Source organism: Protomyctophum parallelum (genome assembly GCF_964188405.1).
Source record: "Protomyctophum parallelum genome assembly, chromosome: 14".
In the NCBI taxonomy this organism is placed as follows: Eukaryota; Metazoa; Chordata; class Actinopteri; order Myctophiformes; family Myctophidae; genus Protomyctophum; species Protomyctophum parallelum.
This window is the reverse complement of record NC_139709.1, coordinates 24,580,136-24,595,673: the sequence shown is the minus strand read 5'-3', so window position 1 is coordinate 24,595,673 and position 15,538 is coordinate 24,580,136. Positions and strand designations below refer to the sequence as shown.

The 15,538-nt window shown below is 40.2% G+C and overlaps 1 protein-coding gene across 1 annotated transcript in view; it reads left to right on the top strand.

Moving 5' to 3' along the window:
- Positions 1-5,545, top strand: part of LOC310871200 (uncharacterized protein) — a 70,913-nt gene extending 65,368 nt beyond the window's left edge. Inside the window, 3 exon segments of the mRNA XM_083782691.1 lie at positions 1,117-1,239; positions 2,892-2,914; positions 2,916-5,545. Coding sequence (XP_083638817.1) covers positions 1,117-1,239; positions 2,892-2,914; positions 2,916-3,330 — 561 coding nt within the window. The 3' untranslated portion in view covers positions 3,331-5,545.
- Positions 5,546-15,538: the final 9,993 nt, after the last annotated feature.

The following is a 15,538-nucleotide window of genomic DNA, read 5'->3' as shown; positions in this document are numbered from 1 at the left end:
CTTGGAGGTGCTTTGGCTGATGGACCTGTATCAAAATGTCATTCTCATTGGAGAACTGTCACTTTGATGTTGCATTCATTATTTTCCTTGTAGAAAAGAAATTATGTATGGCTTTGAAAACGTCTGTCTGTTTTTATGCACGGTGTGCCTAATGTGGGTGTTGCTAGGAGATGAATTGTTATGTGGTCACAATAACAATTCACCTCTTTCTCTTGTATTCCTAATCTGTCGCTGTCGTGCAGAAACCTGTATATGTTCAATTTTATCGTTGTATGACAGTTTCATACAAACGTAGCAAACATTTTTGGCAATATTTGAAAGTGTTTCCCTATAATAATAATAATAATAATAGGGCCGCCAGGTTTAAAATGCATCTGTATATGGGTTTTATGAATATTTAACCAATGAAAAATATTACAGCTAGTGAGAAAATAACTACATTGGAACATCAATAGATTTGGACATGCAAGGTTTCCTCCCGATAGTGACCATATCTTGCATGCTACAGAATAGTCCTGCTTTGTTGTGCGTTTCAAAACGCAGCATTTTACTTGATCTACAGTATTGTTGTTCACATGAGGCATTTGCAAAGATGCAAAGATCACAGCATATCTGTCACGTTGTCGCTTTGTAAAATCTGTTGCTCACACAGTCGTTGACGTCATCAATCGTGCATCCATAGACTTAGGGCCGATTCATACTAATGATTTAGGCTCGTCAGAAATTTTCAGTAGCACCGAAGAGCCAACTTTAGGACGGTACCCGCCCCCCCGAACCTCAAATGACGACACATTGTAGGCTCTACAGCGCCGAACCGACTTTTATTCGGCTCTAAAATAGGAGTATGAATCGGCCCTAAGTGACGTCTGTGGCGGTTCGGCTGGGGAGATTGAGAAAAAACAATCCAGCATGTAGCTTTGCATCTGGAAGTTGAACCCTGCTCATCTTCAATTTGTAGCTTTTGCAGCAGCTATAAACGTCGGATACATCTGCATCTTCATGTCTCTGGCTTCGATTGACAATGAATGGTAGACTGTATCTTTGCATCTGCCCGTGTGAACACACCACATGACATAATCACTCCCCATTTCCAACATGTAACTGCCTCTGTTCCAGACCTCCGTCGGCCGCGCCCCCTCGTCCGGACAGCGGTCCAGGTCGCGCCACTCGCCCTCCTCCTCTGGTTCGCCAGAGAAGGAGCAGCAGAGCCTGCAGGAGCCCCAGAGGCCTTTCAGACAGGTATAGTTCTACCCTGAGGAGTGAAGGCATCCGTCCTATCACAGATTTACCACGTAGAAATCTCTGTTCATATCTGTCAACAGTCTGGTTGTCTGGTCACAGTGTACTTTAGTTAGGTTTGGTTTCAACAGAACATGATGGTGACATTGAGCGTTGGTACTTTCTGTACCAAAGAGAAGATTATACCAGTCCTGTCTGTCCATTCTTATGTCATTATTCAGTGAATTGCACCTTTCTGTTTTCTTTACAGGGTTTAGTTGTAATTAGGGCTGGGACTCGATTAAAATCTAATCTAATTAATTCAAGATTTTGGTATACGAGTGATTTTTTTAAATATAAATTTCCCATCCACTGAGCCGAGGAAAGCGGTCTGATCTGCTTCTTCTCCCATTGGACCTTTTCGACACTCTTCATTCATTTCGTCCAGTGAGAAAGGTTCTGTGGTGCAAAAACTAAGTGTGATTAATATAAAAAACAAAATCTAAATAATTCAGTTAAAGTCCCAGCCCTAGTTGTAATGTCTGTCAGCTCATGCACTGTGCTGTGTTGCTGCACTTGTTGCTGTCTATTGTCATTCAGTGTGTGCACTGGTCGGGATGGGCGTGTTCATTCTAAAGTCTTTTACTTTCCTTTTGTGCTTTTCCTTTTCCCGTCACTGTGCTGTTTTACTGTCCACTTCACCCCGAGTCACTTTTTTCAATAAGCATGTGAAAATGTAAAGACTACTGTACTACTTAATAATTACCAACCGTAAGTACTACAGTAGTTGTTGAACACGATCATTCTCCACCACCTCTCTTATATGTTTAACCCATTAAGACCTGAGGCTGATGCTAAAAAAAAGAGGAAAAGAAATGTAACAGTTTTCTGAAAAACATAATTATGTTGCTATATCAGTGCTCAAAACGTTTTCATGTCAAGAACCCCAAAGATTATTTGGCGGTGGACCCCCATCTCAGAAATATTTTGTTCCACCAGGGACACCTGGAGTATTTATATTGCGTTGTCAACGTTTCGATCACATAAGATCTACATCAGGACATGATGAAGATCTGATTGATCGAAACGTAGACCACGCAATAAAAACACATCAGAGCCTTTTCAGTGTGCAGACTTTATTTTCTTTTATATGGGAGGGCGGGAGGCCTTGGCATGGAAAGGTTTGGAAACTCCTGCCTTTTCCCTTTTGGGATGTTGAGTCCATGTGCTGATTTGGGCTGTTCTGTCCACGGTCTCTCTCCGCAGGCTAACAGCAGAGGTGGGGATAGTAACCATTCTTTCCTTGCTTTACCTGCTTCTAAGATCCCAGCCTTGTGCCATAGTGCTGGAAAACAGTCGTCCTCCTCCGCCAGTCTGTCTGCTCCTCTCTGCCCTCCAAACCCCTCCTCCTCCCCTGCTCCCTCTTCTGCATCTCCTCCCAATTCCTCCTCCTGCGTCTCGTCTGGGAAAGACGCCATCTCGCCTCCTCAGCCTCCTGCTTCCTGTCTGTCCTCTGCTCCTCCCGCTACCTCCTCCTGCCACTCCAAACAGGCTCTCCCTCCTCCATCATCTCCTCTTCCTCCTGTCAGCTCGCCATCGCCTCCTCACAAGTCTCTGATTCCATCTCTCAGTCTGAGTCGTCTCCTCCCCTCCTCCTCCTCCTCCTCATCTAGCCCCGGCTCGTCTCCATCCCACGCTAGCGGCGACGGTGATTCCCGGGCCCTGCCGAGCCCCTCCTCCCGCCCCCGTGGCGGCCCCCGCAGCGACGGCAGCCACCAGCGTCACCTCACCCTCCCCACCAGCACCACCACCACCTGCACTCTATCCAACGCCCGCAACAACGCCCAGTGCAACTTCTACTCCTCCTCCTCATCCTACACCTCCTCCTCTTCCTCACCCTCCACCTCCTCATCGCTGTCCCCAAACTCCCCCTCCTCCTCTTCCTCCTCCCCCTCCCCTCCTTCCCCGTCGGTGAGTCCGGTGGGCGGCAGCAAGGGCGGCAGAACTTTGGCGTCGGCCGGCTCTCCGGGCTCTCACGGCAAGAAGCTGAGCGGGAGCCACGGCCGAATCCCGCGCGCAACGACGACAGTGACCACGAAGGACGTGCAGTAACCCGATGATGACGCTGTGTGTTGGTATCATACTGTAGATATGGTATGAGCATACAGACTGTGAGTGGTGACTTCAATGTGTTCACACTGTAACTTCAAGAGCGGACTGTTATTCTTTTTTTATCCATTAAGACATGAGGCCAATTTAAAAAAAATGCAGATATGCTCACATCTGCTTGTATATCTGCTCTTTTTGAATAGCCAACGCTAACATGGGGGGCAGCGGTGGCCGAACGGTTTGGGGAGCGGTCTTGATATCGGAAGGTCGCTAGTTCGTATCCCCGGACCGGCACGTTAAAATTACCACCGCTGAAGTGCCCTTGGACAAGGCATTGAACCCCTACTATGAAATGTTCTATGAGCAGGGCCTGGCTGTAAACAAGTTATTGAGCTTAGTCCAGTTACCCTATGGGTAAACATAGTACCTTTCCTTTCCTTTACATCTAACAGTTTTAATGGGTTAAGAGCATACATATGATGACCAATTGTTTGACCTGGGAAGCACAGGGACTCTATTCAGTCCAATTCAAACTGCTAGGAGTGCAGGCGAAGAAAGACGTTTATTCAATATTCACCTATTTTGATCATCTCATCAAACATTAGTGTGATGCTATAATTTTATGCTGGGGAAAAAAGGGGTGTTTTAGAATAACAAGATTCCTCATCCTACCTGTGAATAGAGACCTTGTTTGGCTTCGCTCCAATTTGCTGTTGGTCTGAATTACTCATTCACAACGTACGATATGTGCCGTTAGCGTTAGCACTATGCAAATATTATAATATTACAGCTTATTTGCTGTTATTAATTGGTGCCAAGAGTTTCTGACTTTTGATGTGTAAAGAAATGTGTGGATTCATTTGATGGTGTTGAATTTATATTTGTTAGAAAAACGCAGGCCCTCAAAAAGGTGTGATATGCAAATTTATTTATATATATAAAAAAGAGAGATGTGAAATACCGGCATATTGTTTATAGAATTTATTGTGTAAAGGTATCAAGGCTGATGGTGTAGATTTTAAATGTCAAATGAAGGCAAAGATGTAAAGCTACAACAGATATGCAACATCTCTACAGAGGTTTTAGACACGTTTTATTTGAATTAGAGCTGTAGTGAATTGTTTGAATGAACAAAATATGTTTTTTTTTCTTCCTCCAAGCTCTTACACACTGCTAAGTCAACTTATTCCAGCTTTAGAAAACAAAACAAAACAAATCGACAGACTGTCTGGAATAATAAGAATGTTCGGTGTGATCTCCACTCCATGGTTTCTTTGTATCCAACAACTGAATCAGCAGCTGTGAGTGCTTAAATGAGTAGTTCGCCCAAAACATTACTTATTTTCTATCCATTACACACCCCACGAAGCCTTGAATTCATGGAGATTCTATTGTTTTATGTCGCATTCCTAAGCCAATAATTTTATGACCAAATCTCGTAATGAGATTGACCGATGACTCCGCCGGCCATTAAATCATTGGCTCTGAAATGCGACTATAAAATAATCTCCATGAATTCAAGGTGTAATTGATATGAAACAAGTCATTGTTTTGGGGGGTGAGCTACTACTGTACTTACTACTTATCTCATGCTCTCCACATCGGTTAAGGTTAATTCAGGTTCCATCGTTGCAAATCTTTGGTCTGAACTAAAGTTTTGGAAATTAATCTCTCAATGTTTTTTATCTTCCACCAGTGTTGGAAACCAGGCGTGTTTCTTTTATTTCTCTGCCCCCTGGGGCAGGACTGTGCTGAAATGCCAAAGTGTTCGGTTTTGCCATAGTGATGACAACTCTTTGACAACCTTTTTACTGTGTATTGTGGATAAATTACCTTTTTAAATGGCACGTAGGCCTACTTGCCATTTTGATATCTACAACTTTGGATTTGGTATTTAAGAACTGTGAAACACTGTTATAACTGGCATTTACAAATCATAACCTAGTTGCTAATGTTTTTATGTGAGAGAAAACAAAGCCTTTTGAGTGTATGCAAATAGTATTTTTTTTGTTACCTTGCTAAAGCTCTGACCTATGCATGCCTTTTTAGATATTTATCTGTCCATTTGAGAGACCTTATTTTGTGTTTGCACAGTCCTGTAAATAATCGTGTTTATCTGATTTTGTAAAAAATTGTTAGCCATGTTGTAAAAAGGTCATGTAGTGCTCAGATGGTTGTGAGGTTGGGAAACTAATTAATAAAGGGCTTCCGAGACTGTTGAAAATATTAATTATTCGTCTGCATCTGTAATGTTCCAAAATGTGCCGTTGTTGTCATTCGCCAGAGGAGGGCAGTATAGACATGCAAGATTGCAAAAGTGACGATGATCCAGAAAGCTATTCATCCTCCGTATTGTTTTATGATAATAGATAGAATAGAATACCATCGTATTACAAACCTATTGTGTATCTGTGCTTTGTATTTCACATTTTGTTCTGTTAAAACGAACTGAATGTCAAATTAGTCCATACTTTGTCAGTTGAAAACCCAAATCATCAATCAACTTCTTAAACTGCAGGTGGTCTACTGCGACAATGGGCGAATGCTCGTCAATATGCCTATACCGATGTATCTTCACAGACTGTAATGAGATACCCGAGGTCTGTATAATTGGCTAAATTATTAGTAATTAGTTCCATCCCATGCTAATTAGCCTGTATGCAAATCGCAGGGCCCGATGAATCCCAATGCCCTCTCTGTGTAATTAGGCTGTAATTCCTCTGCAACCAATCTAACGAGGGGAAGTTGGCTAGTCCAAAAGTGTGGAGAGATGCAACACAGTGGGGAGGGGAGGGGACTGGGGAGTAATTAGAAGTATCTCACTTCAAGCATTCAGAGATTAATTACAACGTTTTCCAATGTCCCTATACTTTCTTCTTCTTATCCCCGTCAACAGAGGACGGCCACAAACCAACAAGGAACTCAGGCGCTTGTTAATCAAAGATGTGGCTCTTTGATTTGCATTTCTAATTGGAGTTAATTAGGATTGCCCAATTAGTGGATGTGTGTGGATGTGGATGTCTATCTTTGGCAATTGAGACTGTTCTTACTTAGGCCTACTATGACTTTCTTAACTGTGAATTTCTTATTTGCCCGATGATGTCCTTATCAACAGTGAGAGGAAGTAGCCTATAATTCCATTCTGTACATTTTACACAATGGAGCCTCAGCTTGGGTTTATATCAGAATACCATGTTAACCAATTAAGGCCTATTCATACTCCAGTATAAGGTGACCACCAAAACGGTGTGACCACCAAAACGGTGGTTAGGAAAAACAGAGTGATGTGTTCGGGTGAGCGGTGAGTCACTTACCACCGCAACATGACATCATTTTATTGTGACCATAGGTCGCAGTTTACTGTGAAAACTTGCCTCCATATATGGTCACGCCGTCGCCTTGTGACATCACACCTCGTGACACGTCAAGGCACCAGATGGCCGTCTCCATCAAGCCCCCAAGGCTATCCAACGTTGACGATGCCACTACCTACTTTGGCGAAATGTGGAATTGCAGCACTTTAATGGACGGACGTTCATGACGTCACGTGCGTAAGCCCGGACCTCAAAATTGAGGTTCCAGTTCCGTATCTATCCTTTATAGCTCTATGGTCTCCATATATGAAGATCACGACACTGACCTCATCAAACCCTGGATAGCCATACATGGAGAAGACTGGATCATCACCTAGCCGAAATGAATTGGCCCTATAGTCAAGGGCCATTTTCGATAATTGTCAAAAACCATGAAAAACGTCATACTATTATGTATTATTAGACTACAATATTGATTAGTTGAATGCTTTATTTTCAAATTGCAAATAGTACAGCAGTACAATTCCACAAGTGAATCTCCTGATCTCTTCTTCCATTATATCTTGGACTAAAAGGCTATCACTGTTTGGGCATGTATATTCATTCACATGTGGTGATACTTGCACCTTCCTACATATTCATAAAAGGGACCTGGAATTATAGCTCCACCTCAGAACCCATGCATCCATCATGCACTGAGCCACACTGGCCAGCTAGTATACTATAGTGGAGTAGAAGTACTGGAAATTGAAAATACTCCAGTAAAGTAAAAAATACCTGGTACCTAATTACTTCACCACTGCTTGCCAGTGCAAAAAAAAAGAAGAGGAAAAACGTGGCAGGTAGCTGTCTGCCTGCCCCAGCCCCCAGGAGTCCTTGACATGTAGCAGATAATTTTGTCCTTTTTAACCACCAGGGCCACGGCTGGCAGGCCATTAGCCCTCCACACCTGGTTCTCATCGCATATGGAAATCTAATTAACCACACGTAATGTGTATACCAGTCACAGCCATGTCACTCAAGTCTGTAGCAGAGTCCAGTTTCAGCTGCCCCATCAGGCCACACGGATGTCGTCAAAGAAATTAAGCTTTACTGTCATAATAAAGTGTATTTACCTCACATGGTCTGCAAGGAAGGGTACTTCATCATGGGTGACACGTTATTGAGTCTCCTAGCACAAGTGCAGGGAGAATGAAATAGTTTACACATTATCAGTCAGCTCAATGGAGATGAGCAGTGTCCAGGCACTGCTCTATCTGTTCAAATGTCCTTGCATTTCATGCATGCATTTCCAGTGCTGAACCTTGCAAGGTTTGCAATGCAGCAGAGGAATTTCTGTAGGACAGTGGTTTTCAACCAGTGGTCTGGGGACCACCACTGGTCCTTGAGGGGGTTCCGGCCCCAGCTACATGATGGAGAGTTGGTAACCAAATGGACCCGTCCCTTATAGATCTTGTAGTAACCAGCACTTAGCTCAGTGTGATGAGTGGCTGTGCCTGTGATCCACAGGTCCAGGGTTCAAATCCAGCATTAGTCTTTACTGTGACACTTTACTTTCCACACTGACAAGTAGCACAGATCTTTTAGAACATTGGCCACATGATCGGGAGATGGTGAGTTCAAGCGTTTACTTTCAAGACCAATTTCAGGAGAACAAAACAAACAAAAAAGCAGTGTGACTGTGAATTGTCTGGAACCATTGGCTCAGTGTGTTAGAACGCTGCCACATGATCGGGAGATGGATAGTTCAAACCCCACATGTGACACTTTGCTTTGCACACTGACTTTCAGAAGGAAAACTTTAAAGCAGCACAGAAATCCCCCATGTTTGTGTGCCTCAGTGGCCCAACGGATAAGTCAAATGATATCCGTAGTATACCTAGTAGAAGTGTGCTGGTTCAAATCACAGACAGTGGATAATTCATATCCATAGATCACCTACACTGTCCATATCCATATCCTAGTAGAAGTATGCCGTCCACATACTCCTAGTAGGGTGCTGAGTAGGTAGGAGTGTGTGCAGTTAAGAGCCCTGGTGGATAAATCAGATAATATCCATAGAATACCTAGTAGAAGTCTGCCGGTTCAAACCCAACATAGGATGGTGCTGGTTCAAATCACCATCACCTAGAGTAGGACTGTATGCCGTTAAGTGGCCCGGTGGATAAATCAGATAATATCCATAGAATTCATAGTAGGGGGAGAGTAGGTGAGGGGGGACAGTAGGAGAGAGGGCCCCAGGCAGGAGGAGAGTAGGCGAGTGGGCCCCAGGAAGGAGGAGAGTAGATTAGGGGGCCTCAGGCAGTAGGAGAGAAGTTGAGGGGGGGGGGGGGGTCAGGCAGGAGGAGAGTAGGCGAGTGGGCCCCAGGAAGGAGGAGAGTAGGTTAGGCCCGTTAGGGGGCCCCAGGCAGGAGGAGAGTAGGCGAGGGGGGGTCAGGCAGAAGGAGAGTAGGCGAGTAGTTTATGAGTTATTTAACTTAAACGCCCAATACATTCTCTATGGCAATAGCACAAACTTTGGCATGCTACTAGTCCTACATACTTACACCTAGCAACCCCATTCTAGCCTACTTAGGTTCATCTTACGGTGGACATGTTTGCCTGAAAAGGAATCTTTGAAATGTTTCATAGTTTTAGAAATATAGTGCTTTCAAATTTGAAACATTTAACATGGGGCTCAATGGCAGCTCTATAGGCACGTCAAAAGTCACTTTCACCTAGAAACTCCATTCACACATTTTATTATTGAGCTTACTGTGGAGACACATGCTGTAACTTTTTTATTTTGAAATGTTTTGTAGTTTATAAGTTATTTAACTTAAACGCCCAATGCATTCTCTATATGGCAATAGCACAAACTTTGGCATGCTACTAGTCCTACATACTTACACCTAGCAACCCCATTCTAGCCTACTTAGGTTCATCTTACGGTGGACATGTTTGCCTGAAAAGGAATCTTTGAAATGGTTCATAGTTTTAGAAATATAGTGCTTTCAAATTCACAATGGGGCTCAATGGCAGACATTGGCACGTCAAAAATCACTTTCACCTAGAAACTCCATTCACACTTTTTATTATTCAGCTTACTGTGGAGACACATGATGGAACTTTTTACTTTGAAATGTTTTATAGTTTCTGAGTTATTTAACTTAAACGCCCAATGCATTCTAGTCTGTGGCAATAGCACAAACTTTGGCATGCTACTAGTCCTACATACAAAATGATGAAAAACAAGGATAAAAAAAAAAATCAAAATTCAAAAAACGATGGGCTATAACCCATCGTTTTTTTATTTTTTTCATTTTTTTCAAATCCTCAAAAATGATGAAAAACGGCGTGCTATAGTATGCCGTACGGTATGGGCTATAGCACCTGGTCAAAATGATGAAAAACGAGGATAATTTTTTTTTTTTTTAACGATGGGCTATAACCCATTTTTTTTTATTTCTTTATTTTTTTCAAATCCTCAAAAATGATGAAAAACGGCGTGCTATAGTATGCCGTACGATATGGGCTATAGCCCATATCCTCGCGGTGTATAGCGGTGTATGAGAATGGGTGTTGCGGAGGATGAGAGGCATTCCTCTCATCCTCCGCAACACCCATTCTCATACACCCATCACCAATGCATTCTCTATGGCAATAGCACAAACTTTGGCATGCTACTAGTCCTACATACTTACACCTAGCAACCCCATTCTAGCCTACTTAGGTTCATCTTACGGTGGACATGTTTGCCTGAAAAGGAATCTTTGAAATGTTTCATAGTTTTAGAAATATAGTGCTTTCAAATTTACAATGGGGCTCAATGGCAGACATTGGCACGTCAAAAATCACTTTCACCTAGAAACTCCATTCACACTGTCACGGGGCAGCCCGTGCCCTATACACAGACAATGATTGGGGACATGGCATAAACTTTACTACACCTGCTTCCAATTAATTATCATCAATTAGCCGGCTTGGAAGTGGCGGTTCAAGTTGTAAAGTTTATGTTCTATTTATTGATACTGTAACTGAAATGCATTGCTGAAGGATACTAATTGTTTTAAAGGTATTTATTGATGTGAAGTTGAATTGATTGTGAGTCACCTCTCCCTCTGCAGTGGCATTCCTGTTGACTGGGAAGGTGCCAAGTGCTGCAGAGGAGGAGGAGGGGTGTTTGATTCGAGAGCAATCTTATTTATAACCAAACTATAGTTTGTGTATGAATGGACTTCCGGAATTTCATGTTTAAGTTCAGGTTAAAACCTTCAGTAATGGTGTGTTAACTCATTGGCCTTTTGTATGCTTATGGTGAGTTAATTGAATTGCCAATTTGCTGTGATATGGTTTGGTATGTCTCTCTCCTATAAAGGGGAGACCGCAGCTGATGTTTGGGAGTTAGACCTTGGTTGACACACAGGTAACAGCCTAAGTGAGAGCTGCCAGGGCCCTTTGGAAAGTAAGGGTATGGCCTGTTACAGCTTCTCCTTGTTTTAGGTGTTGTTCAGTAGTGTTGTCTTCAAGTGTGTTTGTTTGTACATCTGTTATTTTGGCCAAATCTTGTTTTTCGTCATTGTCTTTGCCGAGGCCGCACTGTACCATAATCTGCACGGGACTGGAAAGGTGAATAAAAAAAACCCTAAAAGGGCATTCTTGGACTCGTCTGTCTTTTTGGAGCCTTGGCCGGTCGGCCAACTTCACACAGACTTTTTATTATTCAGCTTACTGTGGAGACACATGCTGGAACTTTTTACTTTGAAATGTTTTATAGTTTCTGAGTTATTTAACTTAAAAGCCCAATGCATTCTCTATGGCAATAGCACAAACTTTGGCATGCTACTAGTCCTACATACAAATGATGAAAAACGAGGATATTTTTTTTTCTTCAAAAATTCAAAAAACGATGGGCTATAACACATCATTTTTTTCATTTTTTCATTTTTTTCAAATCCTCAAAAATGATGAAAAACGGCGTGCTATAGTATGCCGTACGATATGGGCTATAGCCCATGGTCAAAAATGATGAAAAACGAGGATATTCTTTTTTTCAAAAATTCAAAAAACGATGGGCTATAACCCATTGTTTTCTTCATTTTTTTCAAATCCTCAAAAATGATGAAAAACAGCGTGCTATAGTATGCCGTACGATATGAGCTATAGCCCATGGTCAAAAATGATGAAAAATGAGGATTTTTTTTTTCTTCAAAAATTCAAAAAACGATGGGTTTTTTTTTCATTTTTTCATTTTTTTCAAATCCTCAAAAATGATGAAAAACGGCGTGCTATAGTATGCCGTACGATAAATGATGAAAAACGAGGATTAATTATTTTTCAAAAATTCAAAAAACGATGGGCTATAACCCATCATTTTTTTAATTTTTTCATTTTTTTCAAATCCTCAAACATGATGAAAAACGGCGTACTATAGTATGCCGTACGATATGGGCTATAGCCCATGGTCAAAAATGATGAAAAACGAGGATATTCTTTTTTTCAAAAATTCAAAAAACGATGGGCTATAACCCATTGTTTTTTTAATTTTTTTCAAATCCTCAAAAATTATGAAAAACGGCATGCTATAGTATAAAAAACGAAGGCACTGGTTGTGGTACTTCTGGTTTACCGGAACAGGGTTCAAGTCCCTGCAGTGCTCTGCTCAATGTGTTGTATTTACATGGTTCATTTTCATTTTCTGCTCATCGTGTTGCCTTTTTTTTTTTAACGTCTATTTTTAGACGTGTTTTAGACGTCTATTTTTAGACGTTTTTATCCTATTTTTAGACGCTCGTTTAATAGCCCATATCATATGGCACGCCGTTTTTCATCATTTGAGGATTTGAAAATAATGAAAAAAGAACGATGGGTTATAGCCCATCGTTTTTTGAATTTTAGATTTTTTTTTATCCTAACTTTTCATCATTTTTGACCATGGGCTATAGCCCACACCGTACGGCATACTATAGCACGCCGTTTTTCATCATTTTTGAGGATTAAAAAAAACGATGGGTTATCGCCCATCGTTTTTAGATTTTTTTATTATTCTTTTTATCCTCGTTTTTTGATTTTTTGACCATCCCACTGAGCAATAGCCAGCCGGTTATTAGACGTGCGTCTAAAAATGGGATAAAAATGTCTAAAAATAGACGTCTAAAACACGTCTAAAAATAGACGTGTTTTAGACTTCTATTTTTAGACGTTTTTTATCCCATTTTTGACCATGGGCTATAGCCCATACTGTACGGCATACTATAGCAAGCCGTTTTTCATCATTTTTGAGGATTTGAAAAAAAAACAAAAAAAAAAAACGATGGGCTATAACCCATCGTTTGTTTTTTTTGTTTTTTTTTTCAAATCCTCAAAAATGATGAAAAACGGCGTGCTATAGTATGCCGTACAGTATGGGCTATTAGACGAGCGTCTAAAAATGGGATAAAAATTTCTAAAAACAGACGTCTAAAACACGTCTAAAAATAGACGTGTTTTAGACTTCTATTTTTAGACGTTTTTTATCCCATTTTTGACCATGGGCTATAGCCCATACTGTACGGCATACTATAGCAAGCCGTTTTGAGGATTTGAAAGAAAAAAAAAACGATGGGCTATAACCCATCGTTTTTCATTTTTTTTTCATTTTTTTCAAATCCTCAAAAATGATGAAAAACCCATTTTATTCCCTGCATGTAAGCTATCCTTTGATTACATTTAACTTATAACTTAATTTTTTCCTAAATGAATGTCCATTTATTTTTTGCTGCTCTTAAATGCTCCCACAACATTTGTCTTGATTTCAGTCAGATACTGTATCTTCTTGAGCCTTTTGGACTATAATTTTGAATTTTTTTCAAATCCTCAAAAATGATGAAAAACGGCGTGCTATAGTATGCCCTACGGTAGAGGCTATAGCCCATGTTCAAAAATGATGAAAAATGAGGTTAAAATTTTTTCAAAATTTCAAAAAACGATGGGCTAAAACCCATGTTTTTGAATTTTTGATTTTTTTTCAAATCCTCAAAAATGATGAAAAACGGCATGCTATAGTATGACGTACGGATGGGGCTATAGCCCATGTTAAAAAATGATGAAAAACGAGGATAACATTCTTTTCAAAAATTAAAAAAACGATGGGCTATAACCCATGTTTTTTTTATTTTTTATTTTTTTTCAAATCCTCAAAAATGATGAAAAACGGCGTGCTATAGTATGCCGTACGGTAGGGGCTATAACCCATCGTTTGTTTTTTTTGTTTTTTTTTTCAAATCCTCAAAAATGATGAAAAACGGCGTGCTATAGTATGCCGTACAGTATGGGCTATTAGACGAGCGTCTAAAAATGGGATAAAAATTTCTAAAAACAGACGTCTAAAACACGTCTAAAAATAGACGTGTTTTAGACTTCTATTTTTAGACGTTTTTTATCCCATTTTTGACCATGGGCTATAGCCCATACTGTACGGCATACTATAGCAAGCCGTTTTGAGGATTTGAAAGAAAAAAAAAACGATGGGCTATAACCCATCGTTTTTCATTTTTTTTCATTTTTTTCAAATCCTCAAAAATGATGAAAAACCCATTTTATTCCCTGCATGTAAGCTATCCTTTGATTACATTTAACTTATAACTTAATTTTTTCCTAAATGAATGTCCATTTATTTTTTGCTGCTCTTAAATGCTCCCACAACATTTGTCTTGATTTCAGTCAGATACTGTATCTTCTTGAGCCTTTTGGACTATAATTTTGAATTTTTTTCAAATCCTCAAAAATGATGAAAAACGGCGTGCTATAGTATGCCCTACGGTAGAGGCTATAGCCCATGTTCAAAAATGATGAAAAATGAGGTTAAATTTTTTTCAAAATTTCAAAAAACGATGGGCTAAAACCCATGTTTTTGAATTTTTGATTTTTTTTCAAATCCTCAAAAATGATGAAAAACGGCATGCTATAGTATGCCGTACGGATGGGGCTATAGCCCATGTTAAAAAATGATGAAAAACGAGGATAACATTCTTTTCAAAAATTAAAAAAACGATGGGCTATAACCCATGTTTTTTTTATTTTTTATTTTTTTTCAAATCCTCAAAAATGATGAAAAACGGCGTGCTATAGTATGCCGTACGGTAGGGGCTATAGCCCATGTTCAAAAATGATGAAAAACGAGGATAACATTTTTTTCAAAAATTAAAAAAACGATGGGCTATAACCCATGTTTTTTGAATTTTTGATTTTTTTTCAAATCCTCAAAAATGATGAAAAACGGCGTGCTATAGTATGCCGTACGGTAGGGGCTATAGCCCATGTTCAAAAATGATGAAAAACGAGGATAATTTTTTTTTCAAAAATTAAAAAAACGATGGGCTATAACCCATGTTTTTTTCATTTTTTTCAAATCCTCAAAAATGATGAAAAACGGCATGCTATAGTATAAAAAACGAAGGCATTGGTTGTGGTACTTCTGGTTTACCGGAACAGGGTTCAAGTCCCTGCAGTGCTCTGCTCAATGTGTTGTATTTACATGGTTCATTTTCATTTTCTGCTCATCGTGTTGCCTTTTTTTTTTTTTTACGTCTATTTTTAGACGTGTTTTAGACGTCTATTTTTAGACGTTTTTATCCTATTTTTAGACGCTCGTTTAATAGCCCATATCATATGGCACGCCATTTTTCATCATTTGAGGATTTGAAAATAATGAAAAAAGAACGATGGGTTATAGCCCATCGTTTTTTGAATTTTAGATTTTTTTTTTATCCTAACTTTTCATCATTTTTGACCATGGGCTATAGCCCACACCGTACGGCATACTATAGCACGCCGTTTTTCATCATTTTTGAGGATTTAAAAAAAAACGAATTTTTTTTCAAATCCTCAAAAATGATGAAAAACGGCGTGCTATAGTATGCCGTACGGTAGGGGCTATA